The sequence below is a fragment of the Adiantum capillus-veneris genome, chromosome 23 (genome assembly GCF_014529385.1).
Source record: "Adiantum capillus-veneris isolate H3 chromosome 23, ASM1452938v2, whole genome shotgun sequence".
Classification (NCBI taxonomy): domain Eukaryota; kingdom Viridiplantae; phylum Streptophyta; class Polypodiopsida; order Polypodiales; family Pteridaceae; genus Adiantum; species Adiantum capillus-veneris.
The window spans coordinates 43,025,921-43,046,337 of NC_140953.1; the positions used below are offsets into that span (position 1 = coordinate 43,025,921).

At 44.1% G+C, this 20,417-nt stretch overlaps 1 protein-coding gene across 1 annotated transcript in view; it reads right to left on the reverse strand.

Moving 5' to 3' along the window:
* LOC147427712 (UBX domain-containing protein) overlaps positions 1-20,042 on the reverse strand; it is a 98,787-nt gene extending 78,745 nt beyond the window's left edge. Inside the window, exon 1 of the mRNA XM_086497236.1 lies at positions 19,857-20,042. Coding sequence (XP_086353362.1) covers positions 19,857-19,943 — 87 coding nt within the window. The 5' untranslated portion in view covers positions 19,944-20,042. The remainder of the gene's footprint in view (positions 1-19,856) is intronic.
* Between the last annotated feature and the right edge of the window lie 375 nt (positions 20,043-20,417).

Genomic DNA, 20,417 nt, shown 5'->3' on the forward strand with positions numbered 1-20,417 from the left:
GGATCTTCCGGCTACACGGACCGCCTACAAACACTCGTCGGACGAACCACCCGACCATAGCCCTCGCACTGGGGCCAACGTCCGAGGACGTAGGCGTGCACCTGTAAGATTGAGCGTCCCATACCACCCAGCCTCACCTCCTCGAGGTGACCTCGCGCACTCCTAGCCTCCCGAACTAAACGCGCACTCCTAGCCTCCTGAGCTAACCACTGGCACTCTGCCAATGGGGGTCGATAACTGCAAATGAGACCTTGGCCTCCCTTTTATAATAATGGCCTGCCACATTGGCCGGGTTCACACTACGTCCGCCCCGACACTGGACGTCCATCCCAACGACGTTTGGGCTAGATCCCCTCTCCTACGAGCGGGACATAACAAGAAGCAATGGCCACACACCATCTCGAGTAAATCTTATCAATCGGGTAATTCTTCACGTGTTTCGCCAACTTCGGGTCCCTGGAGTACTTAATCAATCTGTTCACACATATACCAATCTGCAGTTGACATTTGTACTCCTTTCTAGCAAACTTGTCCGAAAAAAAAAACTTGCCAAAATCTTCATTCTTTTCTTCAGTTCCCGCACCGGATTTTTAACTTTTCTTTGCCTTCCCACTGAGAGGTGTCATCTCTGTCAGATTCTTCCCGAGAATCCATGTGTAATCTGGGATTCTTTATGGGTTTATGCCCTATAAGACAGAGCGATGAAGACAAGAGCGCGCCCAATGCGCGATGTATGAAGGGTGGGAGTGGCTAATAAGTCCGGGGTCAAGACACGAAGATTCTTTCCCAAAAGCTGTATGCGCTGCAAAAAGGATCGAATCCTCCGTAGAAGAAGAATCTTTTTGTGCTTTGATACCATTGTAACAAACTTGGACACCCCAAGGCAAGATTCTACCGCGACACATTCGATCCTTGTAGAAGAAGAATCTTTTTGTGCTTTGATAGCATTGTAACAAACTTGGACACCCCAAGGCAAGATTCTACCGCGACACAGTAGAGATTCACTTCAAACTTATTCACAATTTACAATAAAGTCCACACGGCCCGACGTAGTTCCATGCCAAGAGGTATTGGCCCCAAAGACTAGCGCCCCTTTCGGTATTTCTTTTTATATTAATTTGTGTGCAGAGTACAAGTGAGTCCCTGGGAACTCACACTCACACTGTGCGTCCAGATGCTCTGAGTAATGAGGCTCAAGAGACTAATTTATTGTTCAAGGAATGCCCAAAAGCAGAGCCCCAAAAGCTCTCTAACTCAAAAGCTTCAACTCAAAATCTTTATGCCCTAAAAGCTGCCAAAAGTCAGCCAGTGTAATTTGCGGACGTCCGTACACTTTCACGTCGCAAAAGATGGAGATCCGTATGACCTGCCACGTCAGCCTGTCGGCGCAATTTCTGGAGGTCTGACACATCATTTGCCCAACGCGTTTTACGACCTGCTGCCACGTCAACAAGGGCTGTGTGTGTGTGTGTGTGTGTGTGTGTGTGTGTGTGTGTATCCGGGACACTGCCACATCACGAGTTTGTGACACGTGGCACGCCGTACGGATTTCCGCGATTTGCGTTGGTAGCTCCTGGCGCCAACTTTTTGGGCAAGATGCTTTTAGACTCGACGCTTTTCATATAAACTGCTTTTGGAAGGCCCAAGGCCTATAAATAAACTGCCAGGGCCTCTCTCCCACAGATTAGCTACCTTCTTATGTCTTGCTTGAGACTTCTGTGTCCAAATTCTGAATGTACTGATCTGCTTCAAAAATCTTATCTTTGGTGCTAAGAATAGGTGGAACCTTCTTAGCACTCTCAATACTCTCAAATGATGCCTTCCATGTAGACGTATGAACTATATTGTTGTAGGCAAACTCCACCAAGGGCAAATACTTTTCCCACTGAGTCTTCTGATCGGAGATATATGACTTCAACAAGTCCAACACCACTGAATTTGCTATCTCTGATTGCAGTCTGTCTCTGGGTGGAAAGAGGACGAGAATTGTAACCTTGTACCAATATTCTCCTAGATTGCCCTCCAAAAAAAACTGGTAAAGTGGGGATCTCTATCTGAAACTGTTGCAGACGGGAGCTCACACAAATAATCAACAAGCTGAAAATGAATAAACTTTTAACTCAAAAAAAGATGAGGGAGAAGTTCGACACAGTATTTGGGACCAGAACATTGGTTGCCCCCCCCCCCCCCCCCGAGAGAATCTTTATTAGGGAGAATCTTTTTACAAGCACAGAGTGACACTCCGTTCTAATTCATCACGCTCGATGGTCAATTTCCTTCTCGAGCGGGAAATTCCCAAGAGACGAGCTCTCAATTCCGTTTTTGTCTGTACCTAGAGCGCAAAGCCCTACAGACCATTCCTGATTCCGTTTCTGGAATCCCTGAGCATAGGTCGAGGCCTCCTCGCTCCTCCTCCGTGATGGAGTACCTCCGCACGCTGGCATCGCATGCTCACTTGCAAATTCTCGCCAACGACTTCTCCAAAAGCTAGCGCTGCAATTGTATGTGTCTGAGAGAGAGAACGGGATGCTTTTATAGGCACCCGCACCTAGCAGGAATAGCCGGTGCGGTGCCGCCCAGAATAGTGGCAGAAGGTGGCACTAGAGATAGAGAGAGACTCCCGACTGTTTTTTACGAGAGGAGAGAGAGGGAGAAATCGCACGCTAAATCAACCTAGTAGTTGACGCTGGTGTTTTATTTTAGAGGCCTTGCATTATTTTAATAATTGGTTGTGCGCCTGTTTAAAAACTCCATGAAACTCAATGAATTGCAAATTGATGCTACACAACACTTCCCAGGCGTCCCTGGATGCAGTTCTCAGGCACAGATGCAATGCAAACACAGATTCCTTACGGGAAAGCATCTGCTTTTCTCAGAAAACACTTAAAAGTATTCCGCCTTTTTAGAAAAAGCTTCTCAAAACCCTCTTGTGCTTGCGTCTTACGCATATTCCTTTTTCGAGTTCGAGATTCTTGCCATACCAATGGAATATTCCCTTTTCGATGCTCCCGTCACCCATCACGTGATGCATCATGAATATCCATTTCACGTCTCTCTTACCGAGCTAACGGTACAACCCCTTCGCAATGCTTAATGTCACCCACCATATGACACATCAAAGTTGTCTGTTCTTGATGGCTCTTAATAATTCCGGTGGATCTACTTACTCAAAAAAAAAAAAAAAAAAAAAAAAAAAAAAAACATTTAGCAACAAAAACTATATATATATACCTAGATGAATCCAGGATAAGCCCAGATTCACCCTTGAAGGAAAGTGCAAGGTATAGACCCATGGTAGTCACCCACAAGACAATATAACCATCAACTCCATCATGCATAGTATTGACTAAATACCACGACATCCCCACTAACGTCGTCAGTGCCCAATAGTGGGTGTAGAACTAGGTACTAACATATGCTCCCCAACACAACACACACCACACGCACACACACACATGAGCATACATCAACACAAAATTCAGTGTGCTGAGTTTCTATCATGACTCCGGAGATCAAGGGCAGACTCAGCCATAATGAAGCCTAGCACTAAAAGAAGCATTAAATCGGAAAAATTAGCACAAAAATGAGGTAGTTGATAGGGCATACGCACCACAAAAGATAGAAAGAATTAGCACAATATCAACTGGTCGTAACTCGAACGAAAACTTCACAAAAAATATGCAAGACAAATAGTTTAGCCAAATGATCGGCCTTAACTGTCTTCTTGACCAGAACAAAGTGAGCATGTTTGCTAAATCTGTCGACGACAATCCAAATGCAATCATGTCCACTCTGAGTCTTGAGAAGATAAAAAATAAAGTCCATTGCTATGGTCGGCTAGGTATAGGTAAAGGTTGCAGAATACCTGACGCCTCATGCCTGTCAAACTTGACCTTTTGGCATACTAAACAACTGCAAACAAACTTGTCCACATTCGTTTTGAGCCTCGGCCAATAGAAGAACCACTCCACATCTTTCAAGGTGGTGTCTATGCTACGATGCCCCGAAAAAGGTGGACAGTGGCACTCTGTCAAAACCTTATTCCGCAATGCTTGTGTAATACACAGCATAATTTTCCGCATGAAATAGCCTTCCTTTAGGGAATAGCGTGCAGCTACCTCCCCACTCTGTATTCGGTCAAAGATGTCTGCAAAATCTGGATTAGTGACGTACTGGTCTATCATATCCTTGACGCTATGATGATGAATAGCCAAAATCAATGGCTTACAAGATAATGCGTCGGCGACCACGTTTTTTTGTCCTTGTACGTGGACAATTTGAAAATGAAATTGCGACAAAATGTTTGCCCACCGCATCTGCTTGTCCGAAAGCCACTTCTGAGACGAAAAGTATCGCAAACTTTGGTGGTCGGTGAACATTGTAAAATCGGCTCCGAGTAGAAAGTGTCGCCACTGAGTAAGAGCATGGATGACTACCAAAAGCTCTTTCTCATAAATCTGTGCAACCCGTTCCGATCGTGAAAACATTCTGTTCTCTTAAGCTATAACATGGCCCTCCTGCATTAAGACTGCTCCCATAGTGCGACCAGTCACCACAAGCATCACAAGAAACTTCAAATGGTTTTTGCAAGTCTCGTAACACCACACTGGACCAGTTGTCAACTTTTCTTTGAGAGTCTTGAAGGCTACGATCTCTGATGGTCCCCACGTAAAAGGAACCCCTTTTCGCGTCAAAACATGCAAAGGAGAAGCAATCTCCGCAGATTTTTGAATGAACCGCCGATAGTCAGAGCACAAACCCAAAAAGCTACGAACTTTGTGAACATTCTTTATATCTGGCCAATCTTGAATGGTCTCAACCTTGGTTGGCTCCATTTTGACACCCTCCGCAGAGACAGTGTGTCCCAAAAAGTGGATCTCTAGCTAGAAAAACTCGCCCATCTTGCCATTAACCACCAATTGATGTTGCCGCAGTGCCTAGAAAACCTTTAACAGATGGTGTTGGTGCTCTGCCTCACTCTTGGAGAATCCAATGATGTTGTTGAAAAAGGTGCCCACAAATGACCTATGCTCTCGGAAAATCATGTTCATCATCCTATTGAACGTTGCAGGAGCATTTCTGAGACCGAAAGGCATCACCAAATACTCATATAATCCAAAGGACATCCTGAATGCGGTCTTGTATACATCTACAAAAGTGATCTTGATCTGATGATAAACACTTTTTAAGTCAGTTCTACCGAAACATGTACAACCCTGTAGCATGTCCAGTATATCATCGATCCTAGGTAATGGAAACCTGTTCTTGATGTTGATTTTGTTGAGAGCCCTGTAGTCAATGCACATTCTCCAAGATCCATCTTTCTTTAAAACTAACAACATTGGCGAAGAGTAAGGTGATGTACTGTGTTGAATGGGACCCTTCTCTAGAAGCTCTTTCACTTGGTTCATAATTTCCTCATTTTGGGATGTGTTAACTTTGTAGGGTGGCAGGTTCGGTGGCGTGCTGCCTGGAATCAAATCAATGGTGTGATCTTCAGGACGTTGAGGAGGTAACTCACTTGGTAAGCCTTCAGAGAAGGAATCCGCTTGAGCTTGCAAGAAGTCATGTCGTTCCTTCTCAAGGGACGTTTTCTTGTCATCTAACTCATTAATTTGGAAATGGTCGAAGCCAATACAAGTGGGACGAACCCACCCTTTAATTTTACATCAAGAATTATATCTCTACCCTTCTCATTCTTCAAAGTTACTTTCCTTGCCTGTAGTTGACCACCACATTATTCTTTTGGAACTAGAGGATTTCCAAAAGGACGTCACACCCCTTCAAAGGCATGATGTAAAAGTCCGCGTGCCCTAAATACCCCTGACAATGCAACCAAAGTTTGCCTATGACAGGTGTAATGGTAACATCCCATCTTGGTGCCGCCAGACCTACCTCAGCTGGTGTCCCATTTTCGCTGGCGTAATTCCAAGTTGAGTCGCAAATTCAATCGAAATGAAGTTGGCCTTGGCTCCTCCATCAAAGAAGATGAGTGTCACAAAGTGATGACGTGGCGGACAACAGAAACCCTAATTTCTGCCAAAAACCCTAAAATTCCTGCAAACCCTAACTTCTGCCAGAAACCCTAATTTCCGGAAATCGCGAAGGCGAAATATTTAACATTTTTTATTTTTTATTTTTTTTATTTTTTATTTTTTTTTTTGGGAAAATTTTGAGCGACGCAAATCTCAGCTTTTCGCTTTGATTTGGGAAAAAGAAAGAGAAAAAGAGAACTTGCTTTTTACTGACTCTCATTGAGAGAGAGAGAATTTGCTTTTGCTTTCAAGCTTTTGGGGCTCTGCTCTTGGGCATCCCTTGTAACCTTTAAATTAGTGGTGAGGGCCTCACTTCTCAGAGCATCTGGACGCAGAGTCTGAGAGTGAAACCCTAACCGCTCTCTTGTACTTTGATGATTGATTAATACAAAAAGAAATACCGAAAGGGGCGCCAGTCTTTGGGGCCAATATCTCTAGGCACGGAACTCCGCCGGGCCAATGCAAATCTATTGTGATCTGTGAATTGTTTTGAAGTGGTTATTTGGTGCTGTCGCAGTTGATTCTTGACTTGGAGTGTCCAAGTCTGTTACAGTGGTATCAGAGCACGGCCGATTTCTCTTCTATGGGAAATCCGATCCCCGAATTATTTTTTTTTGCGGCACCTATGGCTTCAGGCAATGATCAGTCGACTCCCTCTGCATTTGGAGATGCGGACTGGGATCACAACGAAGATTCAGACAGAGAGTATAGCCCGCCTCGGCCTACTCAGGCGGAGCAAAGAAAGATGGAGCGTCGTCAATTGATTGGCGATGCAACAAAGATGATGCTCAATTTTGCCAAGGATCCAAAGATGGCAAAATATATGAACCAGACCTCTTTGGAAGAGGTACAGATGGAGTGGTAGAGAACCACAACACCACTCCCGAAACCCGCTCTCAAGAAACCTTCTGCCTCCAAGAAATATACGGAGAAGGAACTGGAGAACGTGGTTGATGCACGGATTGCTCAGCTTTTTGACACGCAAAAGAAAGCCAAAAAGCACTGCAAAAAGCAGAAGAAAGGCACTGACTTCCCGGGATATTTGGGTCGTCGGTCGACATTTGACAAGGCAAAGAAATTGAAGAAGCGCGTCAAGTTTGAAGACCTACCCAGTTCTTCTGCTTCTTCTGACAGTTCTTCTAGCTCCTCGGATTCGAGCGAAGACGACAGAAAAGGTAAAAAGCGAAGCAAGAAACAAAGCTTCGGAAAGGTCAAGAAGAAGGCTACATCTCGCCCAGAGACTGACAGTTCTACTGAGGACTCATCTACAGACAGCTCAGATTCCGATGACGGAAAGTTTTATGCGAACAAGAAGAATTTTTACAAAGCCAACCAATATGACTTTCTCGAAGATAAAAGCAAGAAAGTTCGAAAGTTTAAGGAAGGTGGCCACTCGATCAAGTTTGATACTTTCTCAGGATACTGAGATGCTTCGAAGGCTTTGTCTTTTATACAGCAGTTTGACATCGCTTTCGCGGGAGGACGCTATTCAGAGCACTCCAAGATTCGGAGAGCTGCCTCTTACTTTAAGGGGAATGCTCGTACTTGGTGGTCCACGCTTCTATTAAGCAAGACTGTGCCAGTTACATGGCTGAAATTCAAGAGGCTTTTTATTTCTTCTTGGTTGACTCAAGAGTTTGAGCGAGATATACGAGCTGCTTGGAACCATCTCCGGATGACCAAGAGCGATACAGTGAATTCTTATTGTGAAAGATTCTGGAGCTCTTTTCTACCCGCCTCTTCATTCAAGAAGATCTCATTCAGAGAACAGATTGAGCGGTTTACCCTTGGGTCTACCTGCAGAAATCCGAAATCACCGCTTGGAACAGAAGTCAGCTTCTGTTCAGGAGTTGATGAGTCATGCGAAGAAAGGTAAAGTCCGAAGGCGGTTCTTGGTTAAGTTCAAGAACTTTCCTGCATTTGATGCGAAGTGGATGGAGGAGGAGGACCTAGCAGATACTCCTCGGATTGTGAAACTTTACCTCGATGTTTTGGTTTAGCATAGTCTACTCCAAACGGAACCCAGAAACTCAGCTTGGCCGAAGATCTGGTGCAGTGGGATGCACAAGAGGGGAGTTACTCCGCTCCTTTGTCAACAGATGCCTCGATTTTGATACTAAAGTCACTGATGTCTCTTTGAGCTTCAAGGATATTGAGAGCTAACAGTATTCTGCTAGATGACTTTATGAAATGGAATTCCTGATTATGATACTGATTTGTTCTTGACTTCTTGTGAGTGCAGGAACTGATAGCCGAAATGACTGCAGCATTTTGGTCTGATTGATCTCGAATAGACATGGTTGCAATAGGGGTTAGTCAATCGGACATCGATGAGGTCCCGATTGGACCTAGATGTGATTGCTAGCTACATTGCCGATAAATCATGGTCTAAGATCCGAATGAATGTTGAATGTCATGTGATGTCCCGTGATGTCTGGTGATGTGACTGTCGATTTTGTACATGTGCTAGATGTGTGTTCCTAGTACGTAGGTACTGGCACTCAGTGTCTGCTAAGAAGGTTTATGGCTTTTGTCGGTTTTGCAAGCATAATCGCGGTCGATTACAATGACAGCAGAAACCCTAATTTCTGCCAGAAACCCTAAAATTCCTGCAAACCCTAATTTTCGGAAATCGCGGAGGTGGAATATTTAACATTTTTTATTTTTTATTTTTTTGGGGGAAAATTTTGAGCGACGCAAATCTCAGCTTTTCGCTTTGATTTGGGAGAAAGAAAGAGAAAAAGAGAACTTGCTTTTTACTGACTCTCATTGAGAGAGAGAGAGAGAGAGAGAGAGAGAGAGAGAATTTGCTTTTGCTTTCAAGCTTTTGGGGCTCTGCTCTTGGGCATCCCTTGTAACCTTTAAATTAGTGGTGAGGGCCTCACTTCTCAGAGCATCTGGACGCAGAGTCTGAGAGTGAAACCCTAACCGCTCTCTTGTACTTTGATGATTGATTAATACAAAAAGAAATACCGAAAGGGGCGCCAGTCTTTGGGGCCAATATCTCTAGGCACGGAACTCCGCCGGGCCAGTGCAAATCTATTGTGATCTGTGAATTGTTTTGAAGTGGTTAGTTATTTGGTGCTGTCGCGGTTGATTCTTGACTTGGAGTGTCCAAGTCTGTTACAATGAGGGCTTCTTGATCTTGTACTTTGCCCCACGCTTTGCAGAGCTCCGTACTTTCGTCCATTTGTTCAAGGTCGATCACCACAAAATTTGCTACCAGTCTTGCTTTTGACTTTCCTTTCGTTGCTCGCTCCTCCGCTGCTTTGAAACTCTCTGGCTTGTCCTCTGATTGTTCTTTAGTTGCTTTATTGGGGCACCTTGCAAATACATGCCTCTATTCCCCACAACCGTAACATTTACCCTCTTTGAAGTATTCGGTGTGCTGCTCTGCTGACAACCAAGGGCCAGAAGGTTTCTTTTTCTGTTGCTTTCCCTTCCTTTTGTTACTGTTGTTCGATTCTTGTCCCGTCCAAATTGTGACCAATTTGTCTGTAGGGTACGTAAGAGTGCCCCGTGCATTGCAAACCCTTGCTTGGCATGTCCCATTAGTTGTTGCATGGACTCAGACTTCTGCACCAGACAATAATCCCGTATCTCTTTAGGTAGACCACAACAAAATTGCTCAATCTGCTGCTTGAAGGTGATTTTCTTGAAAGAAGAGCCCGACAAAAAAGTCTTCCAAAATCTCTGACAGTAGGTATCCAGTGTGTCCTTTGTCATCCTCACATGATTCCAAGCTGTGATCACATCGTGGTCATCCTCAGATGATTCCAAGTTGTGATCACATCACGTTCGTATTCTTGGGTGAGCCATGAGGAAGTAAAACTCGCTTGAGCTGTAGCCACTTCGATGGTGCTTCCCTCCATAGAAGCAGGGTAAACCACCACGTTTATGCGTTCCCCTTGAGGTAAGATGCCGCCCTCCCGACCTTGGAATGCTCTGAGTAGCGCTCTGAGTAGCGTCCTCCAAAGTAGGCTATGTCAAATTGTTGGATAAAAGTGATGGCCTTGTGGGTATCCTTAAAGCTAGAAAATGTATCGAACTTTATAGCATGCCCACCCTCTTTGAAATCATTGGGCTTCTTGCCCTTATCCTCGACAAAATCATACTGGTTGGGTTTGTGAATGTACTTCGTCTTGGTTGAAAACATCGGCTCATCAGAATCCGAACTTTCAGAGGAGGAAGAATCCCTATCCGAACCGTCAAAATACTTCCGAGGTCTTCTTTGAGATCGGCTCTTCTTTGCCTTCTTCTTGCCTTTGCTATGTTTGTGAGTCCTTCTCCTCTTCCTGCTCTTTCTATTCTCGTCACTAGACTTAGAGGAAGAATAACTGTCCGAGATGTAGGAAGAGGATGAGGATGAACTGCAAACATCCTCGAATCTCACACGTTTCTTTGCCTTTCGGGCATTCTCGAAAGTAGATCTCCGACCCAAGTAGCCTGGATAGTCTGTTGCTCAACTCTGTTTATGCTGTTGCTTCTTGGTCTTCATGATTTTGCTAACTTGCCGTTCTACTGCTTCCTCGAATTCATCATCTGAGTACAACTTCTGAGCGCCGGGTGTAGTCATCTTCTTCAAAGCTGACTTCAGAGGTCAACGGATGGCGGTACGCCATCGATGCATCTCGTTAAGTGGGTGCTTGATAAAAAATTTCACGTACAAGGGATCCTTGGAATACTGAACCATCTGCTGAGCACAGGCGTCGACCTGTTGTTGACGTTGCATCTCCATTCTTTCGTATTCAGTAGATGGTGACGGGTCGTACTCTTCCAAATCTTCAGAAGATGGCTGATGTCCATTTGAATCTCCATTATTGTCACAAACTGATGACGTGGCAGCCTCTGTGTTGACGTGGCAGAATTGTACGGACAGGCTAACGTGCCAGAGTGCCACATGGCAGGTAGTACGGATTTCCGGTTTCTGCGCTAAGTTGTTGACGTGGCAGACAGTACGGATTTCCGCTTTCTGCACTGACATGATGACGTGGCAACTGTACGGATTTCCGCAAATTGCGATGCTGCTTTTACTGCCAGATTTATTACCAGTTGCTTTTGGGACCCTATTGCTTTTGTTTTAACACCCCTTGTAATCTTTATAAGTGACCCGAGGGGGCTCACTTCTCAGAGGGGGCTCACTTCTCAGAGCATCTGGACGTAGAGTCTGAGAGCGAGCACCAGCAGGAAGTTGTACCTTGCTCACAGATTAATATAAAGAAAGGGACGCCAGTCTTTGGGGCCAATCTCTGTTAGTACGGAACTACGTCGGGCCGTGTCGACTCTTGAAATTGTAAAGTGTTTTTAAAGTGAATCTCAGTTGTGTCGCGACACAATCTAGACTTGGGGTGTCCAAGTTTGTTACAGTGGTATCAGAGCACGGCCGATTTCTCTTCTACCAGGAAATCCGATCCCTTTTCTCGTGACACCTATGAATTCTGAAAAGAATCAATTGAGCTCTTCTTCAACCACTGAGGCGAGAGGAGGCAATACGGCAAATTCAAGCGACTTCGCAGAAGATGAGTACGGGCCACCTCGGCCTACATAGTATGAACTTTTGGAGATGCAACGTCGACAATAGGTTGACGAGTGCACAAAGCAGATGCTTCAGTTTGATAAAGATTCCCAGTTCGCAAAATTTTTGACCCATCAATCCATGGCTGAAGTGCATACTCAGTGGCAAAAAGCCACAGAACCACCAATCAAATCGGCAATCAAGCAACCTCCTGCTCCGAGGATGTTTACTGAAGAAGAACTTCAAGAGGTGGTCCAAACCCACGTTAGTCAGCTTTTGGACACGAAGAAGCAATCGAAGAAGCAATTGAAGAAGCGCAAGAAGAGGACTGACTACCCTGGTTACTTGGGCCGTCAATCTTCTTTTGCATCTGCAAGAAAGCAAAAGAAGCATGTCCACTTTGAAGGACTACCCAGTTCTTCTTCTTCTTCTGACAGTTCTTCCAACTCGAGTGAGGAGGACAGAAAGGGCAAGAGACGAAGCAAAAAAGCAAAGCTTTGGAAAGAACAAGAAAAAGGCAAAGAAGATCAGATTCCGACCAGTTTCTGATAGTTCTACGGAGGAGTCATCCTGTGACAGTTCAGACTTCGACGATCACATGTTTTATGCAAAGAAGAAGCACTTTTACAGAGCCAACCAATACGATTTCCTCCAAGATAAGAGCAAGAAGACAAAAGAATTTAAAGAGGGTGGACAGTCAATAAAAATTGAATCCTTTTCTGGATTCTGAAATGCTCCGAGGGCTTTGGCCTTCATTCAACAGTTTGACATAGCCTTCTCTGGAGGGCATTACTCAGAGCACTCCAAGATCAAGAGGGCTGCATCGTTTTTAAAGGGAAATCCTCGAACATGGTGGTCCACTCTTCTTATGAGGAAAGAAGCCCCAGTCAAGCGGTTGAAGTTCAAATGGCTCTTTATTTCTTCTTGGTTGACTCAATAGTACGAATGAGATGTAAGAACCGCTTGGAACCATCTTCATATCACCAAGGGTGATTCTTTGGACGCATACAAAAGGATTTGGGATTCTTTTCTACTGACCTCTTCGTTTAAGAAGGTCGCCTTTAAAGAACAGATTGAGCGGTTTTGTTGCGGACTCCCTACAAAGATCCAAGATTACTACCTTGAACAAAAGTCTGAGTCTATACAACAACTAATGGGACATGCAAAACGGGGATTCTCGATACATTCAGGGAATTTGACTTATCCCACTGAAGAAATAGAAAGAAAAAGAATCCTCGAGAAAAGAAAGATACACGACCCGGATTGACTCTTAGAGAGAAGGATAACTATCTCAAAGAGGGGAAGTGTTTTGGTAGCGGGGAACAAGGGCACATCTCCGCAAAGTGCCCCAAAAAGGCACAATGAGGACAGACTGAAGACAGGCCAGAGAGTTCTAGAGCAGTGGAGGAACGTGGCAGAAAAGGCAAGATGAAAGCACGACCAGTACTACCTGATTGCATGGGAACCGACCCAAGCCAGATGGATGAAAGTACAGAACTTTGCCGCGCATGGCACAAAGTGAAAGATCGGGAAGCCCTTATCTTTTTCGATGGAGGAGACAAGGCCAACTTCATTTCACCTGAATTGGCAGTGCGGCTCGAGATTACGCCCGACAGGATGGGGCCACCAGCGGAGGCAGTTCTAGCAACGCCCGGACGGGATGTAGCCATTATGCCTGCCATTGGCAAACTTTGTTTGTATTGTCAGGGGTATTTAGGGCACGAATCCCTTGGTACCATAGGAACAACACCGTGGTCGACTATCGGGCCAAGAAAGCGACTTTGACACATGAGAAGGGCAGAAAAATTGTACTAGATGTAAAATTGAAGGGCAAGTCTGTCCCTATTGTATCGGCTTCGGCCATTTCAAAATTAATGAAATCCAGTCTTTTTGTTTACTCGATCTATTTGAAAGAATTAAATGATGAACATCGAATGAACATGTCTGAACTAGACAAAGAACGACATGATTTTTTGCGCACACATGCTAACTGTTCAAAAGGCCTGCCAGGCAAGTTACCCCCATCTCGTCTTGAGGACCATACTATTGATCTGATTCCCGGAACCACACCACCGAACCGGCCACCTTATCGTGTTAACTGAGCCCAGAATGAAGAAATCATGAACCAAGTGAAAGACCTTATTGAAAAGGGTCTCATCCAATCGAGTACTTCACCCTACTTCACCCTATTGTTCTAGGGTTTTACTGGAGGATGTGCATTGACTATAGAGCTCTCAATAAAATCACTATCAAGAACAGATTTCTGATTCCAAGGATCGATGATATTCTTGACTGACTTCATGGATCCTCTTGTTTCAGCAGGATTGATTTGAAAAGCAGATATCGTCATATCATAATTGCTCTAGGAGATGTCTACAAGACGGCCTTTCGAACAAGCTTTCATTTATACGAATTTTCGGTGATGCCTTTTGGACTTACCAATGCTCCAACGACTTTCAACCGAATGATGGATAGGATTTTCCAAGAGCATCGATCTTTTGTGGGCACTTTCTTTGATGATATTATAGTTTTCTCCAAGGACAAAGCCGAACATCAACACCATCTGCTACAGGTCTTTCAGGCATTACGTGATCACAGATTGGTTATCAATGCCAAAAAGAGCGAGTTTTTATTGCCGGAGATACACTTTCTGAGACACATCATCTCAGCAGCAAGAGTACAGATGGACCCGGCCAAAATTGAGACTATCCGCGATTGGCTAGACTTGAGAAATGTTCATCAAGTTAGAAGTTTTTTGGACTTATGTTCTTACCACCGGCGGTTCATTCAAAAGTTTGCAGAGGTAGCTTCCCCTTTACACTTATTGACTCAGAAAGGAGTCCCTTTCTCGTGGGGACCGACAAAGGTGACTGCCTTTCAGACACTTAAGGAAAAACACTACTGGACCAGTGTTGGCTTTGCCAAACTTGCAAAAACCATTCGAAGTATATTGTGATGCTTGTGGTCGTAGTCTTGGAGCGGTCTAGATGCAAGAAGGCCATGTGATTGCTTATGAAAGCAAAATGTTTTCAAGGCCAGAATTGGTAGAGCAAATTTATGAGAGAGAGCTATTGGCAGTGATCCATGCTCTTACTCAGTGGCGACATTATCCACTCGGAGCCGATTTCACGGTCTTTATTGATCATCAAAGTTTACGCTACTTCTTGTCACAGAAGCAACTTTCGGAAAAGCAAACGCGGTGAGCTAACATCTTGTCACAGTTTCACTTCCAGATTATCCATGTTCAGGGACAGAAAAACTTAGTGGCAAATGCATTGTCTCGGAAGCCCCTCGTCTTGGCTATTTCTGCAATCCATCATGGAAGCTTCGAGGATGTGGTTGATCAATATGCCACCGAACCAGATTTTTCCGATGTGTTTACTCGGATACAGAATGGGGAGATAGTGTCAAGGTATTCCATACGGGATGGCTACTTAATGAAGAAAACAATGTTGTGTGTTACACAGCCGTTGAGGGAAAAGGTTTCGACTGAGTGCCATTGTCCACCTTTTACGGGTCACCGCAGCATTGATACCACCTTGAGAGGTGTAGAGCGTTATTTCTTTTGGCCGAGACTCGAGAAGAATGTGGACGGCTTTGTTCGCAGTTGTTTAGTATGCCAGAAGGTCGAGTTTGCCAAGCATAAGACACAGGGATTACTACAGCCTTTACCCATTCCCACCCGCCCCTAGGAAAGTATTGCAATGGATTTCATCTTTGATCTCCCGAAGACACAGAGTGGGCGGGCACGATGGCATTTGGACTGCCATAGACAGATTTAGCAAGCAAGCTCACTTCATTCCAGTGAAGAAAACAGTCAAGCCGGACCATCTAGCGAGACTGTTCATTGCACAGATATTTCGATTACATGGCATGCCTAAGACAAAAGTTTCCGACAGAGATCCCGGATTCGCGAGTTTGTTTTGGAGGGCTATTTGGGAGAACATTGACACACGGTTGCAGTTTCTCGTCATCATTCCACCCGTAGACAAATGGGCAATTTGAGGTTGCAAATTCAATTGTTCTAGATTTATTGAAGTCTTACATTTCTGATCAGGAGACTCAATGGGAAAAAAATTTGTCTTTGGTGGAATTTGCCTGCAACAACACGGTTCACTCTTCGACGGGGAAGGCGCCATTTGAGATAATCGAAGGTGCTTAGAAGGTTCCACCCTTTCTCAGCACTAAAGACAAGATTTTTGAAGCCGGCCAATACACGAGGGACTTGGACATTGCTTTTGCCAAGGAACATGATTGATTTGTACTCTCTCATTTGACTTGTTTGAGTGCGAGAACTTAAAAACGAATTGACTACAGCATTCCGGTCTCATAAATCTCTATAGACATGATCGCAACAAGGACCAGTTAACCAGGCATCAGTGAGGTCCGGGATGGATCTAGATGCAGTTACTAAATACGTTGTCGGCAATTATGGTCTGAGATTTAGAATGGTTTGTTCTGTGATTGATTTGTCATGTGATGTCGTGTGATGTCCTGTGATGTGACTGCCGTCTTTGCACAAGTGCTAGATGTGTCGGGTCTAGTGCGTCTGTACTTAGAGTCAATGTCCACTAAGTTGGTTTATGGCCTCTGTGAGTTTTGCAAGCGTAATCGAGGGCGATTACAATTCTTTCAAGAGGGGGGTATGTCACAAACTAATGACGTGGCAACCTCTGAGCTGACGTGGCCGAACTATATGGACATGCTAACGTGGCAGAGTGCCACGAGGCAGGCAGTACAGATTTCCGGTTTCCGCGTTGAGTTGCTGACGTGGCAGACAGTACGGATTTTTGCTTTCTGCGCTGACATGCTGACGTGGCAGCTATACGAATTTCCGCAAATTGAGTTGCTCCTTTTACTGGCAGATTTTTTATCAGTTGCTTTTGGGACCCTATTGCTTTTGAGTTTCATACTTTTGGGGTTCTGCTTTTAGCACCCCATGTAATCTTTATAAGTGACCCAAGGGGGCTCACTTCTCAGAGAATCTTGACGCAAAGCCTGAGAGCAAGCACCAGCGCGAAGTTGTACTTTGCTCACAGATTAATATAAAAGAAATACCGAAAGGGACGTCAGTCTTTGGCGCCAATCTCTCTTAACAAAGAACTACGCCGGGCCATGTCGACTATTGAAATTGTGAAGTGTTTTTTAAGTGAATCTCTATTGTGTCGCGACAGAATCTAGACTTGGGGTGTCCAAGTTTGTTACAATTATTCTCTTTTGAACTTGAGTGGTCGAGTGCCACAAGTTCCTACTTGCGGTATTTGTCTACTGAAGTCTGAATCCATGTGTGTAAGTAAGAGGATTGGATCCTTCGTAGAAGAAGAATCGTCTGAGCTCCGATACCATTGTAATAGACTTGGACACTCCAAGCCGAAGATCTAATGCAACACACGTGAGAAAACTAAATGAATTGAACAAAACTGAAAGAGAGACAACACGGCACGGCGGAGTTCCGCGCCCAAAGAGATTGGCGCCGCTTCTCGCTATTTCTTTATTATTATGCTTCACAAAGTACAATATCTAAGGGGCCTCTTCTCTCAACAGTGCATCATCGTGACTTACAGTTGAAGGAAGATGATTGGGTGTTTTTACGATTTGAAAAGGCATGCCTACAGAAACGAAAGGGTAAGGAGCGGCTTTTTCTAAAGTTAAGTATGTGATACTATGGTCCTTTCCAGATTCAGGAGAAAATAAATGATGTATCCTTCAAACTGAAGTTACCAAATACTTGGAAGATTCACAATGCTTTCATGTGAGTCTATTGAGACCTTTCAAAGATGAAGTGCCAGTGGACAGCGAGCCCGAGGAGCAACCTAAAGTGGAAGAGACAGAGGAAATTCTCATTCCGGAGCAGATCCTAGCTCACAAGGAAAGGAAAGTGAAAGGTAAGCTGACACGCAGGCATTTAGTCAAGTTCAGGAACTATCCAGCTTTGGACGCAAAATGGATGGAGGAGGAGGACAACGCAGATACTCCTCGGATTTTAGAGCTTTACCTTGAAGATTTTGGTCTAGCACTGACTATTCCAAGAGTTCCCAATGAATCAGCAAGTTGAATCTGATGCGGTGCGGACTGCACAAGAGAGGAGTTACTTTGCTCCTTTGTCACAGATTACCTCGAGGGACTAAAGTCATTGATTTCTTTTGAGATTTCAGGAATACTAACAGGCTAACAATATTATGTGAATGACTCTGGGAAGAAAGTGCTTTGAAATGGGAATTCCTAAAATGACTATTAATTGTGCTCTTTCATCTGTGTAATGTTTGAGTGCATGTTTTGAAAGACGAAATGATTGCGGCATTTCTGCCTTCTTCACCTTAGGGGTGATGTGGATATGATAGTAACGAGATTTAGTCAATCGAGACACTTGTCAGAAATCAGCGCCGTCTGGGTGTGATTGCTAAATAAGTTACAATGACCATGATTCTCATCAAAGATCTCAAAGGGGATAGCGATGTGAATGTGATGTAATTGTTCATTAATTGTTGTCTTCGTGCAAGTGCTGAATAAATGTGCTCTAGTGCGTCAGTACTTAGAGTCAGAGTCTACTATTCTAGATTTTTTCCTATGTTTTTGCAGGCGTAATCGAGGGCGACTACAATTCTTTCAAGAGGGGGGTATGTCACAAAGTGATGACATGGCATGACCTAAAGGACGGACTCCGAACAAAGAGGGGTCAAAACCCTAGTGAAAGAGGCACATGAAGTTTTACCAAACCTTCAAGTCTTGCCGAGTGGAAAGTTCAGTTCCCACCAACTTATGGGACCAAGTCCAATGGGACCTAGGGACGCTAGGAATTAAAAATAAAGCAAGTCCACTCCCTCACAAACCTATTACACAAAACCTTGGTTGTCTTCACAAATGCTCAAAGAGAGAGATCGCCCAAAAAATGATGCTCAATTTTTCCTCCTTACATGCCCTTGAAGAAATCTTTATAAAGTAATTGGCCTAGCCTTTTGAGTGCCCTTGACCCTTGGCTTTTCAATTGTCCGACCTTTGGCTTTTCATTCATCCAACCTTTGGCTTTTCAATTGTCCAACCGTTGGCTTTTCAATTGTTCAATCCCTTGGCTTAAAAAAAGAAATGGATGCCCCACTGTAAGGGCTGATTTTTGTTATGCACCTCACTTTTAGGCAGAGTGACAAGAAACGTGTAACTTGGAGAACGTCAAAATGCGTTCCCATTTAGATGAAAGGAGGGAAATGTTGAAAATACGCTATTACCAGGTTTTTGACAAGGAACGGCTTTGTTCGGTTGCCCATGTGGCTGGGAACGTTATAGATATGAGACGCTGGGCACATCTAAGTACACACGCTAGGCACGTTTTCTTTCTATTATGAAGTGTACATTGATAGTTAGCCCTCACATTGGTAGCTTACATTGTTAGCCAAGTAAGTTAACCTCCTTGACCCTCACACAGATAGTTTATAGCATTGTTTTTACAATAAATATCCCCTTATACATGTCTTCTCATATGTCCATTCACATCCGTTTTTGTTTCCAATTTCTGGAGCGTTTTCCGTCTTCGAGGTCTTACGCCTCCGTGCCAATTCCTATTCCTGTTCCTGGTGGAGGCTATGCCTTCAGGGCTGACTTGTGATAGAAATTCTTTTATCTACTTCCTCCCTAGCCATTAAAGAGGATATGGCACCTGACTAGGCTAATTACCACTCACTTAAGTGCAAGAAGGCATAAATAAGCCTCTCAATTCCCATGTGCCACCTCACCAATAAGCTTCTCTACTTACTCAATCTAACGCAAAGAATGCACACAAAGTTTAAACTTAAAGACACTAATTTATAGAAGACTTCAAAGACACAAAGTTTTAAATACGCAGTCTCAATGTGCTGCTTCAAATCATGAATAACAAGCCCCTATGAGATTTAAATGGACACAAAGCGATAAAAAATCCGGGTCTCTAGCAAAAGCCAAGGTCTAGATGAGCCAAACACATCAAGCATCTTAAATGGTAGCCATTGGCTTTAAAAGCCACCAAAGGTGAGCCCCTGTTTCATATAGCAAGAGTTTCTAGAAGTTTGCCCATCAAACATTGAATCGTCAGCTCTTGCTCCTACCCAGGTAGAGGGTTGATGAGTATTCCAAGCGAGATTTCTCTTACAGTTGTTCGAATATGCAGCCAGAAAAGTTCTCTTTTTCTTTGAATCGAATGTGCATTGCAGCCCATCATGATCCGCAAAGCCAATCTTGCTGTTAAAGAGTCTCTTGGGCCTATTCTTCAGTGGTACGCTTGTGTTTTTTCCATGATGACAACGGGCACAGAGCTTGCAAACAGGAGGAGAACAAACCTGTAAGAACTCGCGTGCCTTGTCTGCTGCTTCACCGACGATCTCCATGAAAGCTGCAATCTTCTCTTGCTGTTCGTGCCCTTCCATGATTGCTACTCTCTCTCTCTCTCTCTCTCTCTCTCTCTCTCTGTGGATGCTAAGACTACGCAGCTAAGTAGATTTGAACCAACCCCGCCCTGCAATCAGAACCTTAATAGAAATGCAAGCAATTCATGCATTAATAGCAAAAAATATATATTACAAAAAATCGACAAAATCTACAAATCAATTCTCTCTTTTCTCTCTCTCTCTTTCTCTTGGGGGTTAAACCCTTTTGTGTTACTTGCAAAATTACAAAAAGCCCGAGGGCATTACAAAAGCCCATAGGAAATATGGATAACTTAACTAGTATTTAAAAAACCCATGAGATATAACATGATCACAAAATTGTCGATACAAGGAATAAACCATGGAGATACATCAAAAGCTGCAAGCAAGGTAGTAGGGGAGGACTCTAGAAGAACAAAAAGAGGCCACCAAACCCTTCGAGTTCAAAAGTCGTTCAAAACTCCACCAAAGAAT